The 26413-nt window shown below is 40.6% G+C and overlaps 2 protein-coding genes, 1 long non-coding RNA gene and 1 other non-coding gene across 4 annotated transcripts in view; 2 read left to right on the forward strand and 2 right to left on the reverse strand.

The window, feature by feature from the left end:
- Window positions 1-2335, reverse strand: part of ZNF839 (zinc finger protein 839) — a 13956-nt gene extending 11621 nt beyond the window's left edge. The window contains exon 1 of the mRNA XM_027638255.1: window positions 2231-2335. The gene's annotated coding sequence lies outside the window, so the exon portion shown is untranslated. The remainder of the gene's footprint in view (window positions 1-2230) is intronic.
- TRNAI-AAU lies at window positions 1013-1086 on the reverse strand. The gene has a single exon. It is a non-coding gene; the product is annotated as a tRNA-Ile (tRNA).
- Window positions 1125-21041, forward strand: MOK (MOK protein kinase). Its single transcript, XM_027637919.1, is given in 7 exon segments — window positions 1125-1288; window positions 1949-1958; window positions 2498-2574; window positions 6887-6997; window positions 17421-17474; window positions 19664-19750; window positions 20526-21041. Coding segments are annotated over 7 exon segments (660 nt in total). The 3' UTR covers window positions 20683-21041.
- Window positions 21042-21626: 585 nt separating this feature from the next.
- Window positions 21627-26003, forward strand: LOC113944769. The gene is made up of 2 exons (XR_003526788.1): window positions 21627-22300; window positions 23829-26003. It is a non-coding gene; the product is annotated as an uncharacterized LOC113944769 (long non-coding RNA).
- The last annotated feature ends 410 nt before the right edge of the window (window positions 26004-26413 follow it).

A 26413-nucleotide genomic window follows, 5' to 3' on the forward strand; every position in this document is an offset into this window, starting at 1 on the left:
GGCGCCCCCGGCAGCGCCCGCCGCGCCCCCCCCGGGGCGGGGCCGCCCGGAGCCGACGGCGGCTCGCGCGGGCAAAACCCGGCGGAGGTGCGCCTGCAGCGCCCGGCCCCGGAGGTGGAGTTAGCGCGAGTTGCGCTTCCCCGCGCTCCAGGTGCGGTCTGTACCGAGTGTCAGTGCAAGAGGGACAGGGACCTGCTGGAGCGGGTCCAGCAGACGGCAACGGGGACGACTGGGGGACTGGAGCATCTCTGTCACAAGAAAAGGCTGAGGGAGCTGAGCCTGTCCAGCCTCGAGAAGAGGCGACTGAAAGGGGACCTCATTAATGAGTATAAATATCTAAAGGGGGGCGAGGAGGACGGAGCCGGGCTCTGCTTGGTGGTGCCGAGCAATAGCACAAGAGGCAGCGGGCAGAATCTGGTGCACGGGAAGTTCCACCTGAACACGAGGAAGAACTTTACTGTGCAGTGACCGAGCACTGGAACAGGTTGACCAGAGAGAGTGTGGAGTCTCCTTCACTGGAGATATTCAAGAACCATCTGGACACAGTCTTGTGCCACGTGCAGAATTAACCCTGCTTAAGCAGGGAGGTGGGACTAGGTCTCCCACTGTGGTCCCTTCCAACCTGACCCATTCGGTAATTCTATGCTCCGGCAGTCGCTCTTACCGGACAGGGTTTCGGCAGCAAGACAAGTGACCAGGTTGCAGGGAGTGCGTGAAGCGGAACCCGCACGGTGGAAAACGCGCCCGAAGGGGTGACCCGAGCACGCCGCAGCCGCCCGCGCAGAAACAGAAATGGACGCTGTGCCCGGGCCGGGCGGGCTCCATCTGCCGCAGGAGCATGGGCAGCACTGCAGCCTCCCCGGGTGCTCGACCCACGTACACACACCCCGCCCCGCGGCCGTGCCCTTGTGTAGAGGTCACACCGAGCGTCTCAGGAGAAATGTGTGTGCGGCAGGTGGGAGGGAGTTGCTGGGACAATCTGGGGAGACGGGAAAAAAAGAAAAGTATTGGTTGGCCCGTACGGGGATCGAACCCGCGACCTTGGCGTTATTAGCACCACGCTCTAACCAACTGAGCTAACCGGCCACTCGACGACAACGGTCGCCCCTGCGGTACATAAGGGCATGTTCGCCCTACCAACCCACAGTGAAGACAACAGCCGGGACGAGGAACCTCCTCGCCCCCAGGAGCGCCGCAGCTGGGCCCGCGCAAGCGGGAACACGCTAAACTCTTCGGCCAAACCACAAAGCAGTCTGCGCTCCTCCTATGGAGATGCAGCGCCTGGGAGGTAATAACACGCGATCATGGGGCAACTTCACCTCTAAGTCTATAGACTAATACTTCTCCACGTTTTCTAGGATATGATTCCAGTTTCATTTAATTAAAATATCTGAACCTTTTTTTTAAAAAAAAGCATTTACTCTTCTGAAGTTTAACGCACTGTTAGCTTGCACGGACAAACGATTTTCCTAGTATTTTGATTTTTACTACGCACGCAGCATTTACAACATAACTTTTCTGCTCACCTTTGAAGTCTACGTTAAAACACACGATGTCTGTTTTGGCAAACACCGAGGGGGTGAGGACAACGGGGCGGGAGGCGACGACACACCGCTCCGAAATGCAGCGGTTTTTTGTGGCTGGTTCACTATAGGTCGGACCGTGGTCTCCGGGCTCCTCTCCAGGCTGCTCCTCCCATCCCATCCTGGCATATCCCTGCATCGCAATGGCGCGCGGGATCCGCCAGGGATCAGCCCATCACCGGGGATGAACCTGAGCCGCTGGATTTATGGAGCACTAATCCGACGGTCCCAGGGCTGCCCTCCTTAAACCCCTCGCTGTCCCCGGGAATTCCGCCCCGTGGTGTTGTCCCGAACGCAGCTCAATTCACGCACAACGCGGCGACAATTCACCGGGGCGAGGGTTTTCTGGTTTTTTTTTATTCCAGTTTGAGCGAAGTAGGGGACTGGGTAGTAACCCACAAAACTCTAGCTCACTGATCATCAAAACTTTACGCTAGTTATACATTTTAACAAACAAAGGCATCGGCATTCACTAGTTACAAATTACACAGCTTTTCTATTAATGAGTACTCAAACCCTTATTTGCTAGTTATATCTCTCGCTTCTCGCGCTAATTAGTCGGCAGGCGCATTCTTCCTTCCATTTGAGTCTGGGGTCCGTTTTGGGTACGTGGTCAATGGGTTGCGACCTCGCACTACGTGAATTACCTTTCCCCCAGTTACTGCTCATCCTGGTGGCTCTCGTCCAGCCAGCCGGCTCACTTTGGGATTGCCTCCCCTTTCCCTTAAAACAACAGACCAAGCCAAACACAACCGTTCCCAAACGCGCCTCACCTGCCGGGCACGGGCGAGGCAAGGGGGCGTACTGCGCGTGCGCGCCCCCCGGCGTGCCGTGTGCAGCGGGCCGGGGCGCGGGGCCGGCGCGTGCGCGGTTGCCGGGGCGACGGGAACACAACATGGCGGCCTGAGGGGTAGCGCTGGCAGCGGGGCCCGGGCGGGAGCGGCTGCTCGCCCGCCCGGCCTGGGACCTGCGGGACGGCGCGGGATGCGCAGTAAGGGGGCGCGAGGGAAAGCCGCGGGCCCTTCCTGAGGGGTGGCGGGGGCCTGGCGCCTCTGGGGGGGTCCAGTGGTCACCGAGGGGGCCGCAGCCCCGGGGAGCACCCGCGCTGAGGAGGCCGTAGGTGTTCCTGTGGGCCCTGGGAACGCCGTCCCCACAGCCCGTGGGCAGCTCCTGGATCTCACTTGCCAACGCTGGTCCCTCTGCGTCCCATGACAGGGTGCGAATAGATCTTTGTCCCACTGCTGTGGAGCATCGCCCTGTCTGTCTGCTGATCCCTCCAAGTGCTTTCTCGGGAATTGCTAAGTTTTCCTTGTTCTACACGTCTTTCCTTCCATCTCTTAGCATCCTTCTTCACATCATCCTGTGTCACACCTTGCACATCTGGCGTGTCTCTGAGTGCAATAATTACGTGCCATGGCCTTGTGGCTGTGACTGAAGCTCAATTTCTTGCACCTTTTTAAACTTCTTTGGATGCTTCTCCCTTCCCAGGTGCATCAGTGTCATACTTAAACATCATGGCTTTTTCTTCCTCAGCATCTTGGCATCTTTGTAACAAAGTGTCTGCTTTAGATTTTTATAACATCCTGTTTTGACTGTTGTAGTGCTGTCTTTTCTGTCATTTTGTATTGGATTTTTTAATTCCAAATGATGATTAATCTTCCATGCTCTCTAGTTACAGTGGTGTTGTCTTTGAATTCCATCACTTGCCCATAATGTTATTTTAGACTGTTCCTTATTTCCTAGGTTCTGTAGCCTCTCGCACATGAAACTGTTATTTTGTTGAATAATTCATGGCCACTTTTTTGGTGTTAGACGAGTTCACATTGCTACGACTTGTTCTTCCTAACCTTTATTTCCCTTTCCACTAACGATTCCAAGCCTGAGCATCTGTGTGTGCTGAAACAGAAGGGAGGGAAGGGAGAGGTTAGATAATGTCTGTTACAGATGGCATGAAAGAACTGCTAACCAGTGATCAGGTCTCCTTCATTCAATGTTCTGTGCAAGTGTAATTAAAACACTTCTTTTGATTTCATCCTAGAAGCCTTCAGTCTTAAAATTTTTAACCTTTCTGTCCCTCTTCATCTCTGAGTACCATAAATTCAGGTAATCTAACTGGTAATAAGTTTTGTTTTGTAGCTGTACTAAGTTTCATAGCTTACAATTGCTGGGCTGTGACCTGGCTGTTCTTGTTCAGGGTGTGTTTGAAGTCTGTTGTTTTGGTGGGGTTTTGTTGCTGCCTGGTCACTCTCAAAGGATCAGGATGGTGCTGAAGTGGATTTTTAGGAATATCCAGAAACCTTGGCTTGTGGATGCAAAATCAAATTTTGTAATAAATTGTTAGTCTAAATTTTATTTCATCTCATTCCATATGAACTCCTGTGCTCTTATTCTTACAATGCCTGATTTTCTTTCAGCTGCTGATTGTTCAGAGCTTACATGTTGATTTTATGCTTCAAAGAGACATGTCAAATAACACTGTTTTCATTCCTTATTCTGCACGTTGTTCAATTAATTGAAAGTATTCAGGTCTTTGCTGTCATTCTTTTCTCTGGGTGGCTCTCTCTGAAGGCTCAGTTGTTTGTTATGTGTGGAGTGTTTGTCTACAGAGCACTCTGTTGTAAAAAATTTTTGTAACAAGCTTCATATGCTTACATGAAAAACACCTTCAGTGCTGTAGGAATATTTTAAAGTGTGTAAAGGATTAGCTCTTCTTGCACTACTGGAATTCTTCAATTTAAAATTAAAAGAGATCAAATTGTTTTGAGCCCTCCCCTGTCATCTGGACTTCTCTTGTAGGAGTAAAATACATGTATAGAAGAAAATACAAACAATCCCAAATTATATAAACATATGCTATGTGACTTCTTTATACATATGAAGATATTTTCAAGAAATGTGTACAATAATGCTTTCCCTGCCTAAGTACTTTGGTTCATTAACACTATGGCTGGTATGCCATAGATATTAAGATCTTATTTTCAGGTCATATGATTTTTTTTTTTTAATGCCAGAGAATCAATTACTTCCATTTGAGAAAAGAAAAATATGGGATTGCCATTTATTATAATAAAAGAGTAGGTCAACAAATAGTTAACTTATTTAGTGTCTGCCCTGGGTATTTTTTGTCACAGGGGTGGCTCTGACAGTATATGATCAAGTATAGTCATTGTGTTTCTAACTGGTTGGAGTATAAGTTGCTACCAAAAAAATCCACTGACAATTTCTCTTTGGAATTCTGTAAGAGTGGGGTTTAAATATTCTGAATTTATGATCTCCATTTTATATTTAGCAATTTAGATAGGAAGTGAAAACTTACAGTGAGGGTGGAAAACACGGTGCAATGTGTGATTTCTGCTGACAAGGGGTGTTATTTCCTCAGTCCAGTTATCAAATAACAACCACAGGAATTAAACAGTCCCATGGTGCCCTCTCTGTTTTGGAGTCTCTGTTAGAAATTGCCTCCTTTACCCATAATGATTTTCAAATTCTGTTTCTGCTTTTAAAGTAGTTCTGCATGTACATTGTCTGTATAGAGTGTATTAGAAGGTATGAGTGATTTTAAACTATGCTGCATTTTCCAATTTTTCAAATTTAGGTGGCCTAATTAGTTAGTTTCTGATGCAGCAGGACGGACAGTGATCAGAAAACCAAAGCAGCAGATGATAAAAATGAGAAGAGCAACCAACAATTTCACAGAAGTGCTGCAACTGTATTGGAGAAAGAGGGAGGGTTTACAAGGGGAAAGTTTCTGCTAAATTAAAATATAAGCATTTGGCTCATAAGGAAACGAAACACTTTATTGTTGTTTCGTTGCAGTTTGGTTTTTTTTTAACAGGGAGTAAGTGTGAAAGCTGAAGAGCAGAAAAGAGATGAAGACAACACAAATTGATTGTTAGTTGGAAGACAGTGTTAGAATGCCCCTCCCTAAGTAACTTTTCCCTCTGAAAAATTTCTTGGCAGGCTTTCTCTACTGTGAGGCTGTGTTTATACTTGTAAATTAAACATATCTGGAAATCTTGGACACAGAGAGCAACTGGCACGAAATGGCCCCCATCTCTACTAGCAAATTCTCTTCTCTTCCAAAACAAAGCAGTAGGACAGAAACTGCTCAAGAACTGACCTTAGAAGGTCCTCACACCAGGCAAGGAAGGTGCCTCACAGAGTGTTGGTTCTCACAGGACAGATCCCTGCCAGGGACTGTTGTCACAGTAAGTAACACAGGCAGCTACACTGAATGTGCTGCTGTCGACAGAGCTTGAGACTCCCACAGTTATTCTGACACCCATAAAGGGCTGAATGTGATAAAAGAAGTTTTCCTGCCCTGCCTCCCTCAAAATGACTGGGTTTGGATCTTCCTTAAATAATAAGCCCATGTCAAAAGCAACGGCAGCATAAAGCTAACCAAGAATTAGGTTTTGCTCAGGTGAAATGACTGAAAAAATTATCAAGGATAGAATCTATAGATGCTAAAAATAAAAGGAAATAGGAGGATGAAGTGGGTGAAGGTAACCAGGCACTGGGATTGGTGAGGAACAGTTAATCACAAAGTTGAAGGAGAATAAAGGAGGAAAGAAAAGAAATGTCAATTCTGATAGAAATTAGAAGACTGAAAAATTAATATAAATAAAGCTTTCTTCATAACTCTTATCTTACATGCTTCATCTTTTAAACTTCTGCAGAATTAGAATTGCCTGAGTTTTCACATCCTTGTGTTTGGAGCACTTCATTTTAGTGCAAAACTCATATCTGAATTTAATATGGGAATAAAGCTTTAAAGTCAGAAACTGCTTTGCTTAAAAAAGAAAAAAAGCAAAATCAAAACCAAACAACACCCCCCCCAAAAAAAACCCCAAACCAACAAATAACCCCTGTGTTAGAATAATGATTCCATGATACACTTGCTTTCCAAAATACTTTTATGTTTTCAGTACAGTATAAATAAAGGTTTGGAGATTTTGGAGGGTTTTTTGTGAGAGAAGCAAAGAATAAATTCAGATATGAGCTGCTAATGTGCTACATCAGAAAAAAGGTGGGAAGGGCTGCCTGCAGAGGAATCATGTCTCTGAGCAAGAAGGTGGTAGTTCATTGTCTAAGAATTACTGTATTTTACTTTCAGGAAAATAGATTTCTGTAATACGGGCAGCAAAACTTCATTTGCTGTTTTTCATTATATTTTCTCTCAAATAGCTTATGTGTTCACAAAAAAACCCCCAACTTTTATTTAAGTTTTCCATTAGTCAGCATTTAACAAATCAATGAAGAATTGTTATACAGTCATTATAACAGTGTATTTTTGTTTTTAGGATACCAGTTGGTAAGATAGGAGAGGGAGCATTTTCTGATGTCCTGCAGACACTGAGTCTTAGGAATGGAAAGTACTATGCATGTAAACACATGAAGCAACATTTTGAAAGGTATGCATAATTAATCATAGAAATTCTCTGGAAATCTTACTTAAATTTGGTGGGGAAATACAGAATTAAGACTAAGTGAAGTTTTTTGAATGCCATGGTTTAAAAAGGTTTGCATGTGGTACAGGAAGGGAACTCTGCTGCTGATTGGGCAGGGCCTTCCCATTTGGCACTGGGGGGTTATTTCCTTGAGTGCTCCAGTTGATGTCATCCACTGCATTAAATGCTTCCTGGCCACTGGTTCAAGGGTAAAATAAGATGAATGTGGACTAAACAGTTGATTTCTGCCTTGCCAAATGCACTGAATGGACTTGTCCTGTTTTTCTTTTAACCGTAAATAATAATCAGAGGAGGAAATGTGTCAGTCCTCTCCCCGGAGAATGCTTTTTTCAGGCTTATTTAAATACTGTTTTAATGAAGGTATTTGTCCTTAGTCCATGTATAGCATTAGTTCTACATCATATTTGCATTTATATTTAATTACATCCATCAACTAGACATTATATGGTCACAAAATAGGTGCTTCTTTATCAGTTAGGAAAATAGAGGAGAGGGCTGGGTGTAGACATAGACTTGACATTCTCCTCCAAGTATGTAAGTGCCAACCATAGTATCATAGTATCATAGTATAGATTGGGTTGGAAAAGACCTCCAAGATCATCAAGTCCAACCCCTGATCCAACTCCAATTACTATATCATGGCACTAAGGGCCACGTCCAATCTCTTTTTAAAAACCTCCAGGGATGGTGAATCCACCACCTCTCTGGGTAGGCCGTTCCAATGCCTGATAACCCTCTCTGTAAAGAATTTCTTCCTAACATCTAACCTAAACCTCCCCTGGCAGAGCTTGAGCCCATGTCCCCTTGTCCTATTGTTGGTTGCCTGGGAGAAGAGACCAACCCCCACCTGGCTATAACCTCCCTTCAGGTAGTTGAAGAGAGTGATGAGGTCGCCTCTAAGCCTTCTCTTCTCCAGACTGAACAACCCCAGCTCTCTCAGCCTCTCCTCATAGGACTTGTGCTCCAGTCCCTTCACCAGCCTCGTTGCTCTTCTTTGGACCCGCTCCAGCACCTCAATATCCTTCCTGAACTGAGGGGCCCAGAGCTGAACACAATACTCCAGGTGTGGCCTCAGCAATGCAGAGTACAGGGGAAGGATCACTTCCCTGCTCCTGCTGGCCACACTGTTCTTGATGCAGGCCAGGATGCCATTGGCCTTCTTGGCCACCTGAGCACACTGCTGGCTCATGTTCAGCCTCCTGTCGATCAGCACCCCCAGGTCCCTTTCTGCCTGGCTGCTCTCCAGCCACTCTGTGCCCAGCCTGTAGCGCTGCAGGGGGTTGTTGTGGCCAAAGTGCAGGACCCGGCACTTGGCCTTGTTGAACTTCATTCCATTGGAGTCAGCCCATCTCTCCAGTCTATCCAGATCCCTCTGCAGAGCCCTCCTGCCTTCCGGCAGGTCGACACTCCCTCCCAATTTGGTGTCATCAGCAAATTTGCTGATGATGGACTCAATCCCCTCATCTAAATCATCGATAAAGATGTTAAAAAGGACTGGGCCCAGCACTGACCCCTGGGGAACACCACTGGTGACCGGTCGCCAATTGGATGCAGCTCCGTTCACCAGCACTCTCTGGGCCCGGCCCTTGAGCCAGTTCCTGACCCAGCACAGAGTGCCCCTGTCCAAGCCGTGGGCTGCCAGCTTTTCCAGGAGTATGCTATGGGAGACAGTGTCAAAGGCTTTGCTGAAGTCCAGATAGACCACATCCACAGCCTTTCCCTCATCCACCAGGTGGGTCACCTGATCGTAAAAGGAGATCAGGTTGGTCAAACAGGATCTGCCCTTCCTAAACCCATGTTGGCTGGGTCTGATCCCTTGTCCATCCTGTAGCTGCTGTGTGATTTCACACAGGATGATCTGCTCCATAACTCTGCCAGGCACCGAGGTCAGGCTGACAGGCCTGTAGTTACCAGGGTCAGCCTTGCAGCCTTTTTTATGGATTGGGGTGATATTTGCCAACTTCCAGTCATATGGGACCTCCCCAGTGAGCCAGGATTGTTGGAAGTGCCTCTTGGGTTATTGACTTTGTATTCTCAGTTAAATATAGTGAGTTCCTAGTGAAATCACTGGGAATGACTCATTTGTACAAAGTTAAATGGGACATTTCGCTCTTAGGTGAGATTTCACAATGTAACTCAGAGCTTCAAAGATTGTATGTTAAAAAAAAGAAGAGGACTCAAATATCTTCAAGTGATGTGGCTTCTGATTCTCTGTTGTGTTGTTAGAGATCCGTTGGTCCATTTATATGTTTCCTACAACTGACAGAATTGTCCAATTTATGATCAAAACAGTATTTAAACCATCTCCTTAACTTTATCAAGGGCAGATGTGTACAACTTAGTGGTGGGGCTCAACAAGCAGACTCTTTCATGTAGCTATCTAAAACATCTTTTAGGCCTTTAGCCCTTTGATAAATTGACTGACAGATTCTTTTGATGAAGTGAACTCTTTTAGCAAAGATAACAGTGTTTTAAGCTGAACATGCCCATAAAAGGTATTTCTCCTCACTTCAAAGTGGAAAATTTTGTTTTTGTGTTTCGCTTTAAGTCTGACTGTGCAAAGGCAAACGTGTCCTGCTCTGATCCATTCAACAGTGTGCAAAGCTCTTTATTTCCTGTATCCTCCACAGTGCTTCTGTAGCATGTTTTTTTTGTTTGTTTTTTAAGGCCCAGGAGGGTAAAAAAATAATTACACAGTAGTTGAATAATGTATGTTTTTCATGTAAGAGTTTAATTTTAAATGTTACATTTGGCAAGGCGTCATGCTGAGCAATGTTTGGAATGTATGCTGCACCAGCACAGAGGAAACAATATCATACATACTATTATGCAACACAAAATTCCTGCCAGGTAGCTCCTTGGCGTGGTAACTGGTGTTGGAGCACAGTACATTACTACATTTCTTGTTTGGGTAAGTCCAGCTACTCCAGGCTACAAGAAGGATTAAAGCCATTTACTAATTACTGATTTGCTCAGTAAAGAAACAGCAGGCAAACCATTTGTCAGGTCCTGCATTTGAAAGTTCAGTGACAGAGTAGAGTGGAGTAGGTTCTGACAGTCTCCTGGCAAGGAACCAAGACAATTATAATCCAATCCCTGACTCCAAGTCAGAATTTTCAATTCAACTTCAGTATGAAACAAGGGAATAATCTGAGAGAGATACAAGCAGTAAGGAGGCCGAGTCCACATCCTACTATCTTTATGCTTACATGAAGTTGTTTTGTAAGTATGATGCATTCATTTCTTTCTTCCTTATTCCTTTATTTGAACAATATCCAGTAACTTTTGGGTCTAGAGACAACCTGTAGACACTTAACCAGCTTTTTATTTAAACAGAAAAGAAAAAACAATACATTTCTCAAATTCTGAAGTCTACATCCCTGCCTTTGTTAAGAAAGTCTGGTGTAGCTCTCACTTTCTCTGTCTCTTTTGCAGCAGACAGAAAATATTTTAACATCAGTATTAAAATTACAGACTGTATATATGTTAAGCATAGTTAAATTTCATCTCATACTATGTACTACTTGCTGGTGATTTCAACCCATGTTCCATATCCAGTTTACTGCTTTCACTGCACATCATGGCTACTGGGACAGTGTCTTGGTTAGGCACAGTCAGAGCTTATCTGCTGGAATAGGCTCTGGTGCTTCAAGGATCTTGGTTTGACTTGTCAGTTTGAACTAGGGATCAAGGGAAACTATTTGGCACTGTCATTTCACAGGTAACTTTACAGAAACCCCTTTGCAAGTAGTAAAAGTTTAGATCTCAGAGTGAGACAGCAGCTGAGCTGTGCACTTGGAAAGAGATCAGTCAGTGATGAAGTTGGGTTCCTTATGCTCATTAGGCACTTCAGTGTCTTCTGGGGACATGTTCTGTCTCCCAGAGTGATCACGTTTTATGACAGCATTTACTCTCCATTGCTTTGCAACAGCAGACATAGCCTTCATTATTCAAATACTTGACACAAAACTTGTCAACTGCTCTAAAATATGTTACATTGCCCTTCAGGGTGTCTTATTCCTCTGCTCAAGGCTCGGGTGCTACACTGTTAATGACAGGCCTGTTTCCTACAAACGCATGGGCAGCTGGTAATGGTGTCAGCAGCTTGGCTTTCTGGAATTCTCAGTCTCAGCTGCTGTGTTGTTACCCAAGTGTAACCCAGCTGGCCAGCCAGCTCACAGAGCTCCTGCTGTCTGAGCTGAACTGCAGATTGTACCCCCACCTTTTACTGCCTGGGTTAACACAGCATTGCAGGGCAGATGTGCTGTAATGCAATTATCTTACAGGGAAAACTGAAGACCTAAGGCTGTCTGCCTCTGCAGGGCAGTGAAATGGAAAATAAAGTGTCAGATATATTATATCATGATCATACTTAAAATTGCTGTTGTCAGCAAAACAGTGATTCCAGTCAGATACTCACTTCCATGCAATAGAACGCTACTGGTGATCTAACTAGAAAGTATCTTCACATATTGGCTGTAATGGCTTTCCTGCCTTTTATTGTAAAACTGTATCAGTTAATTTACCGGAAATTTCTTGTTCCTGGACAGGGTGATATGCCCAGAAGACATCTTTCTTGAGTAAATCAGTTAACTTCTGCAGTGGACACTTCAAATAGTATAAACTAAAACGATGATACCTCAGACTTAAGTTTAAAAACTTCTGTGAGACAGGATCAATTAAAAATGAAAATGTCCATTTTAATACCGGTTAAACTAAGTACTTTTTTCTATGCTGTGTACAAATCAACGTGTAAGTTTTATTTCTAGGTTAAAGTCTCCTTACTTGTTTCTGCAGTGATAGAAACGCTGGCTATGTGAATTTATGGACATGGATATTTATGAGCTGATAAAAGGTATGTAGCATATGCTTAAGAAGCACACAAATTCTCCTTGTGTAGATCCCAAAGTGGAATTAATTATGTTTCAATTGGTTGTTCACTGTTACAGATTATAAAACTCACAGGGAAATTTTGTGCTGTACTGCTTTTCCCTTTAGCTCTTGTCAGTGGAATATACCCACTTGTTTGAGGCATGAATGCAGGTTTCTCATCAGGTCCATAGCCATCTGTTCTACAGTCAAACAACCTTGACTGCAAAAGAGAAAATAATTGCTTTATGTAACAAAAAATAAAGCTTAAACAGGTTCTTGTGGGTCTCTTCCAACTTTGCATATTCTGTGATTCTGTGATTTGTTAGGGCAGGACTGCAGTGAGGTAATAAGAAAATTATTCCCATTTGTTTCAAAACTATTGAACCAATGAATAATGATTTTCAGTTTTTATATCTGGTAAAAATGCCTTTTACCAAGTTTTCTTTATAAAATAACATTGTTCCCTGAAACTACCGTTATTTAAAAATTCTGGAGCTGTTTGTGGAAGCGTGTCAGAGACCACAAAGCTTAAGGAAGAGTTCCTACAAAAAAGTTTGGAACAAAATCTGATTTAAAACCAAATCTTGTATAAACACTAACAGATAAAGTTACAGCAAATGAAGGGGCATATACTTACAATTCATTATCAGAAGAGGATTTTTTTAAATGACTAATTAAGAATTTGTAATGTCTTAACAATTGGGAGATTATTTTAAATAACTGAGCATGCAACTGTCATTCAGTGTGACAGAACAAAGACTTGCTCCCGAACATGACATTTGTGACACTGAGCCTTCAGGTCTCTAACAAAAGGAGTAACTCTCTGACCTACATAAGAATGTGAGATTAGAATACAGTTGTTTGCTGATGACTGAAGGAGACATTAGTGTTTGCTGGTTTTAATTAGACATTTTGTTTTTACAGGATAGATTTGTTAGCCTGAGAAGTCAGAGTAATTCCATATTTATTAAAAACAATCCTGCATCTTCTCCTTCCAGGAAAGATACTGTACTTCATTTATGAAAAATCAGAATGTTTAAGTTTGTTCTTTAACTGCCTTTATTTTTTTTTACAACAGAGTACTTGCATTCATTTGGTTACATTTCTCAGTGTTTCTCTCCTTTTCATGTGAAAAAGCCTGCTATATCAAGCATTGTATTCAGATGAAAATTAGAATCATAGTTTCAGTACGTTCTGGTTTTGGTTTGTTGTGTTTTTTTTTTTAAATACAGTTTTTATCAAAGTCAGGTTTTCCATAAGAAGATTATCTTCCTACCACTTAGTTTTAATAACCTCCATTTCTATGGCACGGTGAATCAGTTAAAAATGAAATCTATGTTCAATAGTAATCTGAAATGCTGCAGTTAGGGGTTATCTGAACATTAATCTGGGTCTACCTGAATTTCTTTATATCCTGGTTTTGTGTCTGGACTGCGTTTCCCGTGATACAGTGTCTTTTTTTCATGTTGTATGGGGTGGTAGCACATGGGGTGGAGCTTGTCAAATCATAGAATAAAACAGGAAAATGAACAACAGATTCCTATGGAGATTATAATAAATACCCAAAAAAGTATTTTGATATTCTGAAGTATGCAAGCATTTAATCTGTCTCAGGTATAGTGCATTTTTAAGAAATTAATTTTGGAGTTTAAAAGTAAATTTTCATTTACCACAATTTCCTATGGGGCAGAAATAGTTTTTTATCCATTTTCTCCCCAAACAACTCTAGTTGTGGCTTGTTGCAAAGTCAAGAAATGTAACAACAATAAATACAGCAAAGGGTCCAGGTACGTAATTAATCTGGAAAAATAATCTTATTTCTGAGCCAGAAATCTTATTTCCCAGCCTTACTGACTGAGGATCTTTACACAGCAATGGCAAGTAGAAGGAGCTCCTTTAGAATTTTCAGCAGTGTGATTAGCATTACTAATTTGTAGAACAATTAAATTGTTCATTAGCGATGCTCTGTCACAAAACCATTTGCAGAGGGTACAAAAGTAGTTACATTTCAGAGGAATTGTGGTCTTTGGGAAGTTTCTGCAGTAACAGGAATGCATGTCATTTCCTGACTGCTCTGCCTTGCAAAATCAGGTTTAATGTAGGTGCAGAACAATTTAAAAAATCTTTACATTAGAAAGATTTAGAGGCAAGCATGGTTTGTACAATATTTTGTAATGAAGAAAAACTTGAAGCAGGGGTTGACTGAAAATGAATTTTTAATTTAACAAGGTGTATGGAGACACTTGTGTAATTAGGAGAACGGGTCACTGTAATGCTACTAATGTGGAAAGTTGATACTTTTGGGTTTTTCCTTTATAAACCAAGAGATCCATGTTACTTCAACCAAGACAAGGCTATTTGTCTTTACATGAAGTCATAATTCTCTTGCTGTTAATTTACAGTGGAATCACAAGTCATTTAATAACTGAAAAAGAGTCTTGCCCTTTGTTTAATCAAGAGCAGTTTGGTCATTTAAAGCAACGTAAAAAGTATGTCTCAGAGAGAGGTGTGGGGGATGCCTCAAGTGAAATGACAGAAGACTCAAGTGCCACTACCTTAGGATTCACTTCACCATTACTGCCAAATAGGGTTTCTCTAACGATAAATTTGGAAGTGGAGGAGCACCTGCTCCAGATTCTACTAGTGAACTGTAATGAAAAAGCAATTGAGCATGACTTGTTTTTATGAAGGCCTGATTTCTTAAATACTAATAATAATCCCAATTGATTTGAGTAGCAGCATTTTATAAAATCTTTTCTATTATAAATGACAAAAATCCTGACGTTTAAAGCACCATTTATCTCCACGGGGGCACTACCACTACAATTCCCAGTGTAAGTGGTGCTGTGTTCGAAGTGCTTTGTGATCTAATCCTGCTCAGTGGATTATGTGGCTGCCTGGAGGAGCCCTGTAATCAGTTGGGAACACAAGTCCCGCTGGCTGCTAGGACTGGTGGCCTCAATGAGTTACTGTCCTGATAATCTCCCTCCTCCTCCCCAGCCAATTACTCATACTACTGTCATCAGGCAGATCAGTACCTGCTTTGTTTTTCAAAAATGTGATCATTTCTGCCTCCCTTGATGGCATTGCAGTGTTACATAAAGGCATTACAGCAAGATTAAAAGGCCTTTGGAGCCTATAAAAGAAAAAAGCTGAGCAGTTACTGAATGGCTCTGAAAAATAGATAAATTTTATAACTGTAATTATTACCTAACAGCAACAGCAAGCTAAACTACATTGGTTAACCTTTAATTTGCAATTCAAATGTGAATCACAGTCATTTAAGCACTGCAGTAACTTGAGGTGATTGATATGAATCTTGAACCTTAAGGACAATTGCTTTGTGTAGAGAGGAAATTAGATGTTCAGAAGTGAAATATTGCAGTTCTGATGGAACTTGGGGGAACAGATACTGCAATAAATACATGCAGTAAAAACTAAGGCAGCTTACAGACTCTTGAATTGACAGTTGTTAACTGAGCTATTCTGGTGCACACTGAAATCTAAATTATGTCTGAGGTTGAGTGGAAAATGGATTACAAAGCTAGCTATAAATGACAGAAACAGTATAATCGAAAAAGGTGATATCAGTGCATCTGTGGAAGCTGAAGAGTAGGATATTTGTATTCTGTTCTTTACTAAAAAGGACTTATACAACTTGAAATTTTATTCTAGGAAGGAGAAAGCCATTGCCTGAAAAAAAATTAAGAACAACATGTACCAGTTATGCAAATCTCGAATGCACACATAGGTAAGAGACCTGGTTCAGCAACAACTTTACAGCACATGTAGCATATATTTAGTTCAGGGTATTTCTAAGCAGAGACATAGAACTGTCTGGGGCAGCAGCAGACACCTGCAGGGAGAGAAGAGGCCATTGCCCAGATGCATCTTTGCCTGCAGCAGAGCCCTGGAAGGCATCAGGCAGCCCGAGCTGCTGCCAGCACCCCAAAGGAGCTCCAGGACCTGTGGCAGGAATCCCTCCTGAGAGAGGGTGGCCCTTGCAATCCTCAGGTAGTCCTAGTGGGAGCAGAAGCAGAAAGCCTGGCATCCCCTTCCTGGACTTACCTGTTCCCCATTCCAATACCTGTCGCTGTTGTCTCACCACAGTTGCAAAACTAATTTTTTTACTATGCTGTTGATAAGTTTGCAAAAACTGTTAATTTCTCTAAGTATTTTTTTTTTTTACAAATAACTGGAAGCACTGATAATGCTTGTCTTTTTACTGAATTCTTCTATCTGGTATGTTTATATTAGTACAGAAGTAGGATATTTCAGAGAGATGTGAAATCAGAAAAAATAATAAAGGTAATTAATTTCATGTGAGGATATTTAACTCTGAGAAGGTAATGTTTCTTTATGAGTAAAGGTGCAGTTTTAAAAAAAATATATACACAGTTACCTCTAATACTGTATTCCTGATCTTGGGGGATGAACCAGCAAGCTTGTTACTAGCTAAAACCTGAAATAACTCAGGTGTATTACAGCCTGCATGTATTCCCTCCAATCTAAAAACCTGTTCTTATCCTCTATTAATATATACTTTCCTTTGTGTTAACCTAGACAGAAGTAGTAGGGCTCAGTTCTGCAGTTCTTTCTTTCTACATTCAATTCCTACATTTAGTGGAAGTTATACAAAAGTGAGAAGACATTGGCTTTCAGAAGATTTCTTCATTGGAATAATTTCTCCTGACAGTTTCAGAAGGTTATGGTGCTAAAAGTTTGAAAAGCAAGGCTTTTTAAATTCAGCTTATGCAACTTTATTTTCTGGAGGTAAATTTTTCTTTTAAGTCACAGAAGTGTACAGGAGAAGCCAAAGCCACCTATTATATCACTGCTGAACAGAAGAACTCTAATAACTTAATCTAGATGTCCTATTTAGCAGCCTTCCCTTCAGTAATAGTCCATATGCTCTTCAATTAACTCTTAGGTCTTTCTTTTAATGATGTACAGAATGGTATATGCACATACTATGGGACAGAGATTACCTTCAAGCCTGGAGCTACTTGCTATTTAAAAGCTATTTACTTGCTATTTACTGCTTTGACACTCCTGGTATTTTGGAAAGTTTCTTCTTAAAGTAATCTGTCATTTCTTTTATGATGGCTTCACACATTTAAGGAAAATACTTGATTGAATATTTCTCTGTTTGTAGTTTGTTGAAATTCATTACTTGTTTTTGTAGCAGAATACCTTGAAGTTGAGAGATTTTGGATCCTGTGGGGTATCTGTTCTCAGCAGGCACATGTGGGATGTGCCTCCCCACGCTGGTACCGAACACCTGAATGTTTGCTTGCAAATGGCCACTAAAGTTACAAAATGGGTATGTGCAGTGCTGGCTGTGTTTCCTGTGAAATCATAAGGTACAGTGTTCAGTGGAAGGCTTTTCTTACTGTTATTCAAGATAATCAAAAGTAAATAAATTAAGGGCACGTGGTAATATGATCTTCATTTCCATGGATTTGTGGAAGCTTCTTCTGTGCTTAATCTGCAGGGTTCATGAGGCAGTAATCTGGTCTGGCCTGGCACTCTCTTCACCCTATGGCAGGTTAGTAATAAAAGCAGTTGCATATTCAAGAGAACATAGTGCAACCAACATTACAACCATTTTATTTACAAAGAAAATAACATTTTTGAACATTTTTTTTCCCCCAATGACTTCATATTTAGTAAAATTTTACTTTTTCTGCTTTTCTCTGTATATAGAATGGCTCATTTCCTCTCGTGAGCATCACTATTCTCAGTGCAGTTAATACACTTGGTGATGAAATATTCCCCTCTTTTTTGACTTACTAATAGTTTTTGCAAAACCAGAGATTAGAGAATACACTCCCTCTGATTTATGACTTTGATTTATAGTATAGTGCATTTAAGACCCTGGTGCTGTTTAAGACTTCGTGTGCTGGGATATTTTGAAATCAGATTCTGATGAAGGAAGAGTTCAGGAAAACCCAGATTAAACTCCTTTAAACTTTTTGGTGATGATGAAACTATTACTCAAAAAATTTGTCACTAGTCTTCAAGAAAAAAGGAAAAATAACCACCATGAGTATTTCTCCAATATCTTTGTACCCTAGCAACGGCAGCAGTTCTTCTTTATTCTCCTCCCACACTGCTGTCTATGATATGCAACCAGGAGTGATAACATTTGCTTTGCTTCTTTCCTCCTCCTCCACATGGCAAGTGCAGCTGCTGCCATCACCATCACATTAAATGACAACCATTATGCTTTGCCTGCTAACTTGTAGAAACAGTTCTGCTTCGGCCAGAAAACTGTTAATAGAAAAATCCCAAATGTGGCAGAACTCTTGCAAAGTAATTGGGACCAAAAGCCTTAAAAATGCCACGTTGTTTCATTTCACTTTGAATCAGGTGGGCTTTGAAGTTTGGCAAGAAAATTACACACTGCAAACTCTCTAAGTTTTCTTAGGGCAAAAAAAAAAAAACCCTTAAAAATATTTCCTTGTAATTTTAGTTTAACGTAAAAAATTTCACTTCTTGCAACCACTGCACATTTTCAGAGACCTTATAGGTGTGCTCAGAGAGAAATGAGGGATGTTTATTGGAAACTGCCAAATTAAAGAGATAGTCTTGCCAAGCTAGAGGATGTTATGGACAGGATTGTTTCGTTTTCAGTGTATCATGCAGTTGTTGCTGTTCAATGTTTGCATAAGCCTTTATGCTTTACACAGCATTGTGTAAGAACTTTTAGTCTTTTACTCAGCCATGCTGATCTTTCAAATCTTAGTTTCCCTCTTTCTGTTCCTTATAAATCATGATTCCTGGATTGCACTCTTTCATGGCTTCCACAGTTCTTCTTCACTGTTACAGTTTTACATTCAAAGACAGCACATTTTTTTGTTCACACAAGCTACTCCCAGCTGCTTGTCTTGATACAGCTGCACAACGTGAATCAGATCTTTTCTCTCCTTTCTCAACTCAAAGCTTTATGAAGACATTCAGAGTAGTGTGCAGCCAGCTGTTTGATTGAATTTGCAAACAGTTAAAAAGAAGTTTACCCTGTCTACAAAGAGGGCCGAGTGATTTGCTTTCAAAAGTCATATGGTGCTGCTGAAGTGTTTCTTAAATTATAAGCCCAAGGAAAAAAGTAACATGCACAGGAAATGAATGGTAGTGGACATGACTAAAGTCAGATTGCTCTGTTATGATAACAGTGTTTTCAAGGACTCTATACAAGTTTTATATTAACTGAGGATCAACCTCAGGAATGCAGTTCAAATTACCATCTTTCCAGTATTCCTGCTTGCAAAGAACCTGTTTGTTAGGAATAGAGTGTGATAAATATGTATTTCTATGTGCATACATAGCAAGAGGGACTGCTTGACTTGCTGTCTTAAAATGAGGAAACCTCATTGTCTTCTGGGATCTGCCACTTTACTAGAAGCAAACAAAATCCCAGATCCATTGTCCTTCACCAAGAGGGATGTTTTCTTTACATATTTTACCCAAACCAAGGAGGAGAGTTTACAGCTACAAGTTTCTGTTTAAAAACCCCAAACTACTCTTTCCATCCAAACCTGCAGTTGTGTTGCTCTGCTGCTCACGTTATCCATCAGTTGTTGGTAGGTATTATTAAACTGTCCACAGATGAGTAATTCTAATGTGTTATCTTCTTTAGAAATGATTTTTTTTTTTTTTTAATCAAAGAGGCAGCTATGCAACTAAACTAGTTTAACTGTGTCTTCTCTAGTGCTAATACCATCTCTTACCTTGCAGTTTTCTTGGATCTGATGAGCTGGACCAAATTTCAAAAATCCACATTATAGGCACTCTTGCTAAAACAACTCTCAAGAAGTTCAAGCAGTAAGTATGCACTCCCACAGTTATTAATCTCACTGTTTAAATATCCACAACAGAACTGTACAGCCCTGTGCAAATTCTGCTCTGGGAACCACCACAAACACCTCATTCCGTGCTGACCCAAGAGCAGTGTCTTCTATCCTACCCAGAGACAGTCAGACCAGAGAAAATCTGAGCCTATGTCAGTCTTATTTGGCCTTTTATTTCCACAGTATCTTTAAGGCCAATCATGTAACATTTTAGGAAAGAAAACATCTTTTTCCTAAGTACTACTTACTTGTCCCTAATAAATGATTACCTAAATCTGATGAATTCTTTCTTTTCAGTAAATTGTAATCCTCTCTGAATATGCATGAATAATTTTTTCCTCAGCTTGCTTAACACAGGTCAAGAATTTCTAGTTTTGACTTCTCCTTTAAAAAAAGGAAAAGGAAAACCTCCTCTAGTGCACAAATTGACTGCCAAAGGTTTCTCTCTCCTGCATGCAATGATAAAATATGACCACAATTAGAGAACTGCTGCCCATCAAGCATTACAGCACCCTTATTTTCAGGAATTCTGGCAAGTGACTTCAAATCACTTCATTCTTGAAGACTAAAATCAGAAAGTTTGGGGAGTGCTGTCCTTACTTCAGCTGGACTGAAATGAAATTTGCTTCCAGGGCAAGTTCTTGGCTTGCAATACAATGAATGTAACTCAAGTTATTGTAATTCTTTGCCTTGAGTCCAAACCTCACCTAAAGCACAACTGATATTTTTCTCTACTCTTTTTCCCCCAGACTTTTTAGGGCAGCTGATACACAAGCTTTGACCGTGCAGAAAAAACTAAGATTAGTAAGAAATACATAAGGGCGAGTACCTCCTTATTTGTGCCAAATTCCAAAGGCAAGTTTAAGACAGGTAGTATTTAAGTGGAAGAATTGTCAGCCCATTTAGAGAAAGTAATTTGTAGCACTGAGCTTGTTAGCTAGAAACAAATGTTTAAACTTAAGCCGATTACTTGGGTTTATTCCGTCTGCCTAAACACAGATCTTTATTTGGTCTGATGCCTTTCCCCCTCCCCCCAAATCCCTGACATACATGAGTTAGAATTTAGAAGCTCTGATACCCCCATAATCCCTTCAGTAGACTTTTGTCAGAGTTACCGTTACTTAAAGGGTCAGCTCCGCCTTTATTTTTAAATATCACCATCCTGGTTTTGCTGTCTGCCTTTGGCTTAAAGAGTTTTCAGATGAAGTTATGGCAGAGACAGAAAGTGTGCTTTTGCCTTTTCAGGGCTTCAGTCTACATTTCGAGCAAATAAAAAGATATAATTTTTAAACTTAATTATCTTGTATTTAGATGATATCTGGGAAAATCCTAAGCTTGTTTTTGACACAAAATAAAAAATTAAGATCTGATTAAAAATCTGGCAAACTAAAACTTTGTTTATATACCAGCTATGTGAAAAAACTCAACGTATTCACTCTTAAGGGTTTGCTGTATCGACAAGGTGAGATGGAACTTAGTACTACATCAAAAACTTTCAAACAGTGGTTTTTCTCAAAAAAAACCTTGCTACAGTAGCAAAGAAAAATTATAAATTATTTTCTGCTGGGCATTCAACCTTGAAAGCATGAACTCTCCTTCCACAGGAGGAGCTACTTTTTCCACCAGTTTAGGTCTGGAGTTCATCAGTGTAGGCTTTGTAAGGAGTTCCTTTAGGAAAGATGGCAAGAAACATCAAGTGAGTCAAATCATTTTTATAAAAGAATGAGCTGAAATAGTATTTGGCTGAGGTTTGGGGTTTTTTCTCTGATTATTTGGATTTTCTCTTTTAATTTTATTCCTTAAGATGCTCTCAGAAAAAACCCTGAACCTTGTTTATTTATTTTAAAAGCATTCTCTTAGGAGAGTCCAGGAAAAAAAAACAAACAACAAAACAAAATGGATCTCCTCTTGGAGATTTACCAAAATGAAATTCTTCTGGAGTAGCCAAATTGACTTCCTGTTCTACTCCTACACTGCACTCAGTTTTCTGGGCACCTAAGGAAAGCGGTGGAAACCCTGCGTTCCAGTCTGTTAAATTTATTGGATCAGACACTGAGGTGTAGACTCTCACTCGCCCATTGAAGCGTATTTCAAACTTCTGTTGCTTCCTCAACAGTCTGAGAAACAGAAGGCATTTAAGTCTTCCCTGAAACATTTCCACTAAAGCCTGCTTTAGAAGGAAGAGTGAGGAAAAGCACGGCTGTGCAGTGAAGAGAGATCCAGTCGTGCTTCCGCTGTTAAAGATCTAACAAGAACAGCAGTGCCTGGTTTTTTGTTGCTCTGACAATTTGTAGGAAAACCTCACAAGGTTTGAGGGCTGCTCTCCTATCATTTTGGTATTCTGTTCCTGAAGTGGGTCAATATTTAATTAAAGCATTGTTCTGGCAGAGCACAGAGCATTCTGCATTTAACTTCCTAAGTATTTGTTCCTTTCAGAACCTGGTGGAGGAGGAGGTTGGTTAAAAATAACATGAAAAGGATTCTTTGAGCTCAAGTATTAGGAATGGAATGTTATCTACAGAATGTAAGTTTTCAAATTACATTACCAATGTCAGCAAACTGCTGTACTTTTTTTAGATTTAAATTTTATTTCTTTTTTTGTCAGCTCTGGAAATTATTCTCCTCCTGTATTCAGCAACTTCCACCTCAGGTTTTACTGAGGTTGTGCAGATTGTGCAATCATATGAGATACTTGGTTTTGATGCACTTTCTGTAACTGTTGAATATTTTTATGTAACTATAAGCTAGCTAAAAGCTAAACCAACTTTTATCTGATTTAAAAGCAAGTAAAATTTAGTCATAGTTTGCTTCAAGCCATTGATCTGAACTTTAATCAAAAGTCTTAAGAGGGACTGATATTACAGCCAGTGGCTTAAAAGCACAGTGAAGGCATGTAGCTCATCATACTTCAGAAATTTTGCACACAGATCATCAGTAACAATTTAATAGAATGTTAGTTTGCTATTGCTATAAAAGGTAAGAGTTAAAGGGCAACATCCTTATCTTACTTGGAAAGAATCGTTATTCCAGCTTGATACCATTGATTTTAAAACTCCTGAGATCTAAAAATTTGCATTAATTAATTTGCAATACTTAAGTTTGGTGATGTGTTCCAGAACAGTTTTGTTATTTAGAAAACAAGAGTCTGTGCAAGTCATACTCAGCTGGGGGGTTAAAAATCTTCTGCCTACCAAGTGTTTATGGAGGACAGGTTTGGCAAATAACTTTTTTTGGTTTTTTATAAATTATATAAGTTATATATAAAGTTAGTCTGCTCATAATTGGGAAGTGATCAGCGTTTTTTTTTCCAATAACCAAACACTGGGGTTTGGTGCTGCTGTTCAAAAACCCAGCCATGAGCAGGAGGCAAAGGGTGTGTTGTGAGAGAGGCACCATGAAGAACACGCTGGGGAGCACATCACGTCCAAGCGTTAGGCATCAGTTTGAGATTACTGCTCTAAGTTCAAACTATTTATTTCTAATCAGTTAAGATGCAGCTCAAACAATGCAGTAAAATATAGGTTAACAAAAAGATTTTGTAAAGATACAAGTCATGTAGAATAAAAGTTATGCCCATTATGCTCTCATTATGCTCCTTTTGTTGTGGTTTGTTGGTTGGTTGTTTTTTTCAGAAGAGGCCTCTCAGCACTTTTAAGGTTCTGTTGTGACTGGATTAGATCCTATTCCTTGTTCTACCTTTCGGATTCTGGACAACTTTGAGCACGCCCAAATTCCCCAGAATGTGGGGAAGCTCATCAGACTCAAGTTCTTTATGAGTCCTTTTGACATCTACTGCTTAAAAGCACTTGTCTGTCTTAGGTTTATCTTCATGTTTTGAAGAAGGTATTATTTTCACATACTGTACTGAGGATCAATGTGACATTTACTAGCAGGTTCTTTAAAATGTGAAAATATTCACAGGGTAAATGTGGTGGTGCATACTGTGGGAGTTATTTTTTTGTATTTATTCAAATTTGACTATCCAAGTTAAATATTGTGCACCTGCATCATGTACCTTTGTTCAATTTATTCTGTTTATAGCAAACTTTCAGAATCCCAAGAGCAAGAATGGAAAAATATCCCACCCTGGCAAGAATTCTTGTAAAATAAGGCTACAGCACTTAAACAAGGCTCTGCAGGGAAACCTGTACTGCTGCTACTCATCCTAGGTGTGCCAGAGGAAGAGCAGGTTTCTGTTACTAGGCCTGAACAAATACATAAGCTGAGTTTTAGTGGAGCAAGTGCTCTGCACCAGCAGAGTGAGAACATCGAAACAAAGGGAGAATTAAACAGCAGAACACAGTGGTTCAGGTAGCTGCTCTTTCTCATTTTATTAAAACTCAGGTGGATGGATGCTGCTTTCCTCCAGTTCCAAGCAGGAAATGTGCTCCTGACCAGGGTGTCTCCCAAGTGCAGTGAGGGTACATAAAACTTCCATGACTGGATGAGTTTTCCTGCTCTGTTACATGTTCCAGTTAATCATCTCTCTGCTTTGTCCTGCTTTTATGTTAGCACCTTATACTGACAGAGAACTTCAACCATAAGGCAATCCTGTATTTGTTTGAATAACTACCACAGGTTTATATATATATAAAATATATAAGATATATATATATATAACTAGCATAGGTTTATACAGATGTATATATAAAAGAAAGGTGTGATACTACACTTAGGAAATGGAATTAAGGACTGCAAGTCTATAGGCAACACAGTGTAACAACAGCCTCAGAGTTCTTACCTTTGGAACTCTTGAGCAGAAGGTGCCATGAGCTTATCCAGTGTTTTTTCCGTAGAGGAAAATGGTGAGTTGCTTAGTGCTAATATATCTGGAGCTGAGCATAGTGTGCAGCAGTAAAAAGGATGGTCTGAAAACAGGTAACTTACTGGATCCAAGGGAGCTTGCTCTTCACTGTTGTGAATTCCTTACAAGAAACAGAGGACAAATCCTACCACCCACATTTGACAGATTGTTTCCACTCTAAGAGCTCTCTTACCTAGCAGGAGGTCAAAGCTCAGATTAGCAGAACTCTGTTCCTGATACAGATGTATTAATTCTGTTGGTAGCTTCCTGTAATCTTTTTCTAGAAGCCTCAAACCACAGATGCTGAAATTTAAGTATTTCAACTAAAAAAGAAAAATTCCCTCAAATTGTGTTTGCACAGTTTGGTACCTTCCTGATTTTAAAAGTGTTATTGCCAGTTTCCTTTCATAATTAATATATCAGGTAGGTGATTATTCATATGCCAGGAAAAATACAAAGTCAGAATTCTTGGTAAGTTTTAACCTGAAGAGAAGAGGCTACCACAGTAACATCTGGTGTGTTATCACATACCCTGTATCTGGGGTGGTCAGGCTGTTATCATGAAAATGGCAATGTCACATTTTTGCTGTGAAAATTGCAAATCTGAAGTAAGTGAAGGACCACGTTGGAATTTTTTTTCATTTCTTTTACACTTTCAGGTGGATCTTACACAGTGTGGCACATACAGTGCTTCAAGGATATTTATTTCATAACAAGTTCTTTGCTGTTAAACCTCTGGAGACAATTTACACTTCTCTGGCAGTTGGATGAATAAGCAAACCTGAGTTTTCCACCTGCTTTATAGTTACAATACATCAAACTTTAAACTGCAAATTGGCAAGTATTGTTCCTACCCTCATTCTCTCAGCTAAAATTTCATATTGAGATTATTTGTTCCACTCACTGTTAATTATTTTTTTAATGTACTAGGAAAAAGTTTATTAAGAGCTGTATCTACAGTAGAACTCTAAGTTCTTTCCCGGTAAGTTATTAGTATCCTATTTATTCCTATAAGATTTTTTTTCCCTATGGTATAGAGTGTGGCACGAGCAGTTCAAACTTCTAGATGATTGCCCAAATAGTCAAGAAGAGGCTGAAAAAAAGAAAACCCACACAATATTCCTTGTGTGCTGCTGAACTTGTGGCACGGACAACATGGATACGAGTAGCTCCTGTTGTTACCCTGATGTTGGATACTGCAGTTCTTTCCATACTGGTTTTGTATTTTTCCAGCTGAAGGAAAAAAGTCTTTTAAAGTTACTGCATATTTTGTCAACTCTTTCATTTTGACTCAGATCGTATGAAGCACATACATAAAAGAAGTCTACAGAGAGATAACTACACTAGTTTTCAGTGACAAGGTTTATCTGTATTTTAACAGTTAAACCCACTATGTTAATAAAACAAGACTTCTGAACAATAATCCTGCTCAGTTTCAGTATTTTCCGCATCCCTTGTATTTTAGAAGAACACAAATAGATAAGCATTGTAAAGTACAGCTCCATCTTGAATAAAGTAGGCAACTAATTCCCAGCTTATAAACATATCTAGCAGTTCCCTACATGGCTGCATAGCAAGATTAAGACTTAGTTACAAGGAGACACTGCAGCTGCTTCTCCCAAAATTTTCGTTAATTTCTGGGGGAAAAAAATCACTTCTCATGCCAGAAAATGTCTAAATTTTACATGTAATTAAAAAATTTCTACCAGGCTTTATCGTTGGAGAGCAGGAAGGGCAGTAACATGTGCCTCAGGTACAGCTCGTACACCCTCAGGCAAGTTCACGGTCCCAGGCGAGCAGCCTCCATTCCACTCTGCCTGCAGGATTCCAAAA

Source organism: Corapipo altera, unplaced genomic scaffold, assembly GCF_003945725.1.
Source record: "Corapipo altera isolate COAL_440 unplaced genomic scaffold, ASM394572v1 23, whole genome shotgun sequence".
In the NCBI taxonomy this organism is placed as follows: domain Eukaryota; kingdom Metazoa; phylum Chordata; class Aves; order Passeriformes; family Pipridae; genus Corapipo; species Corapipo altera.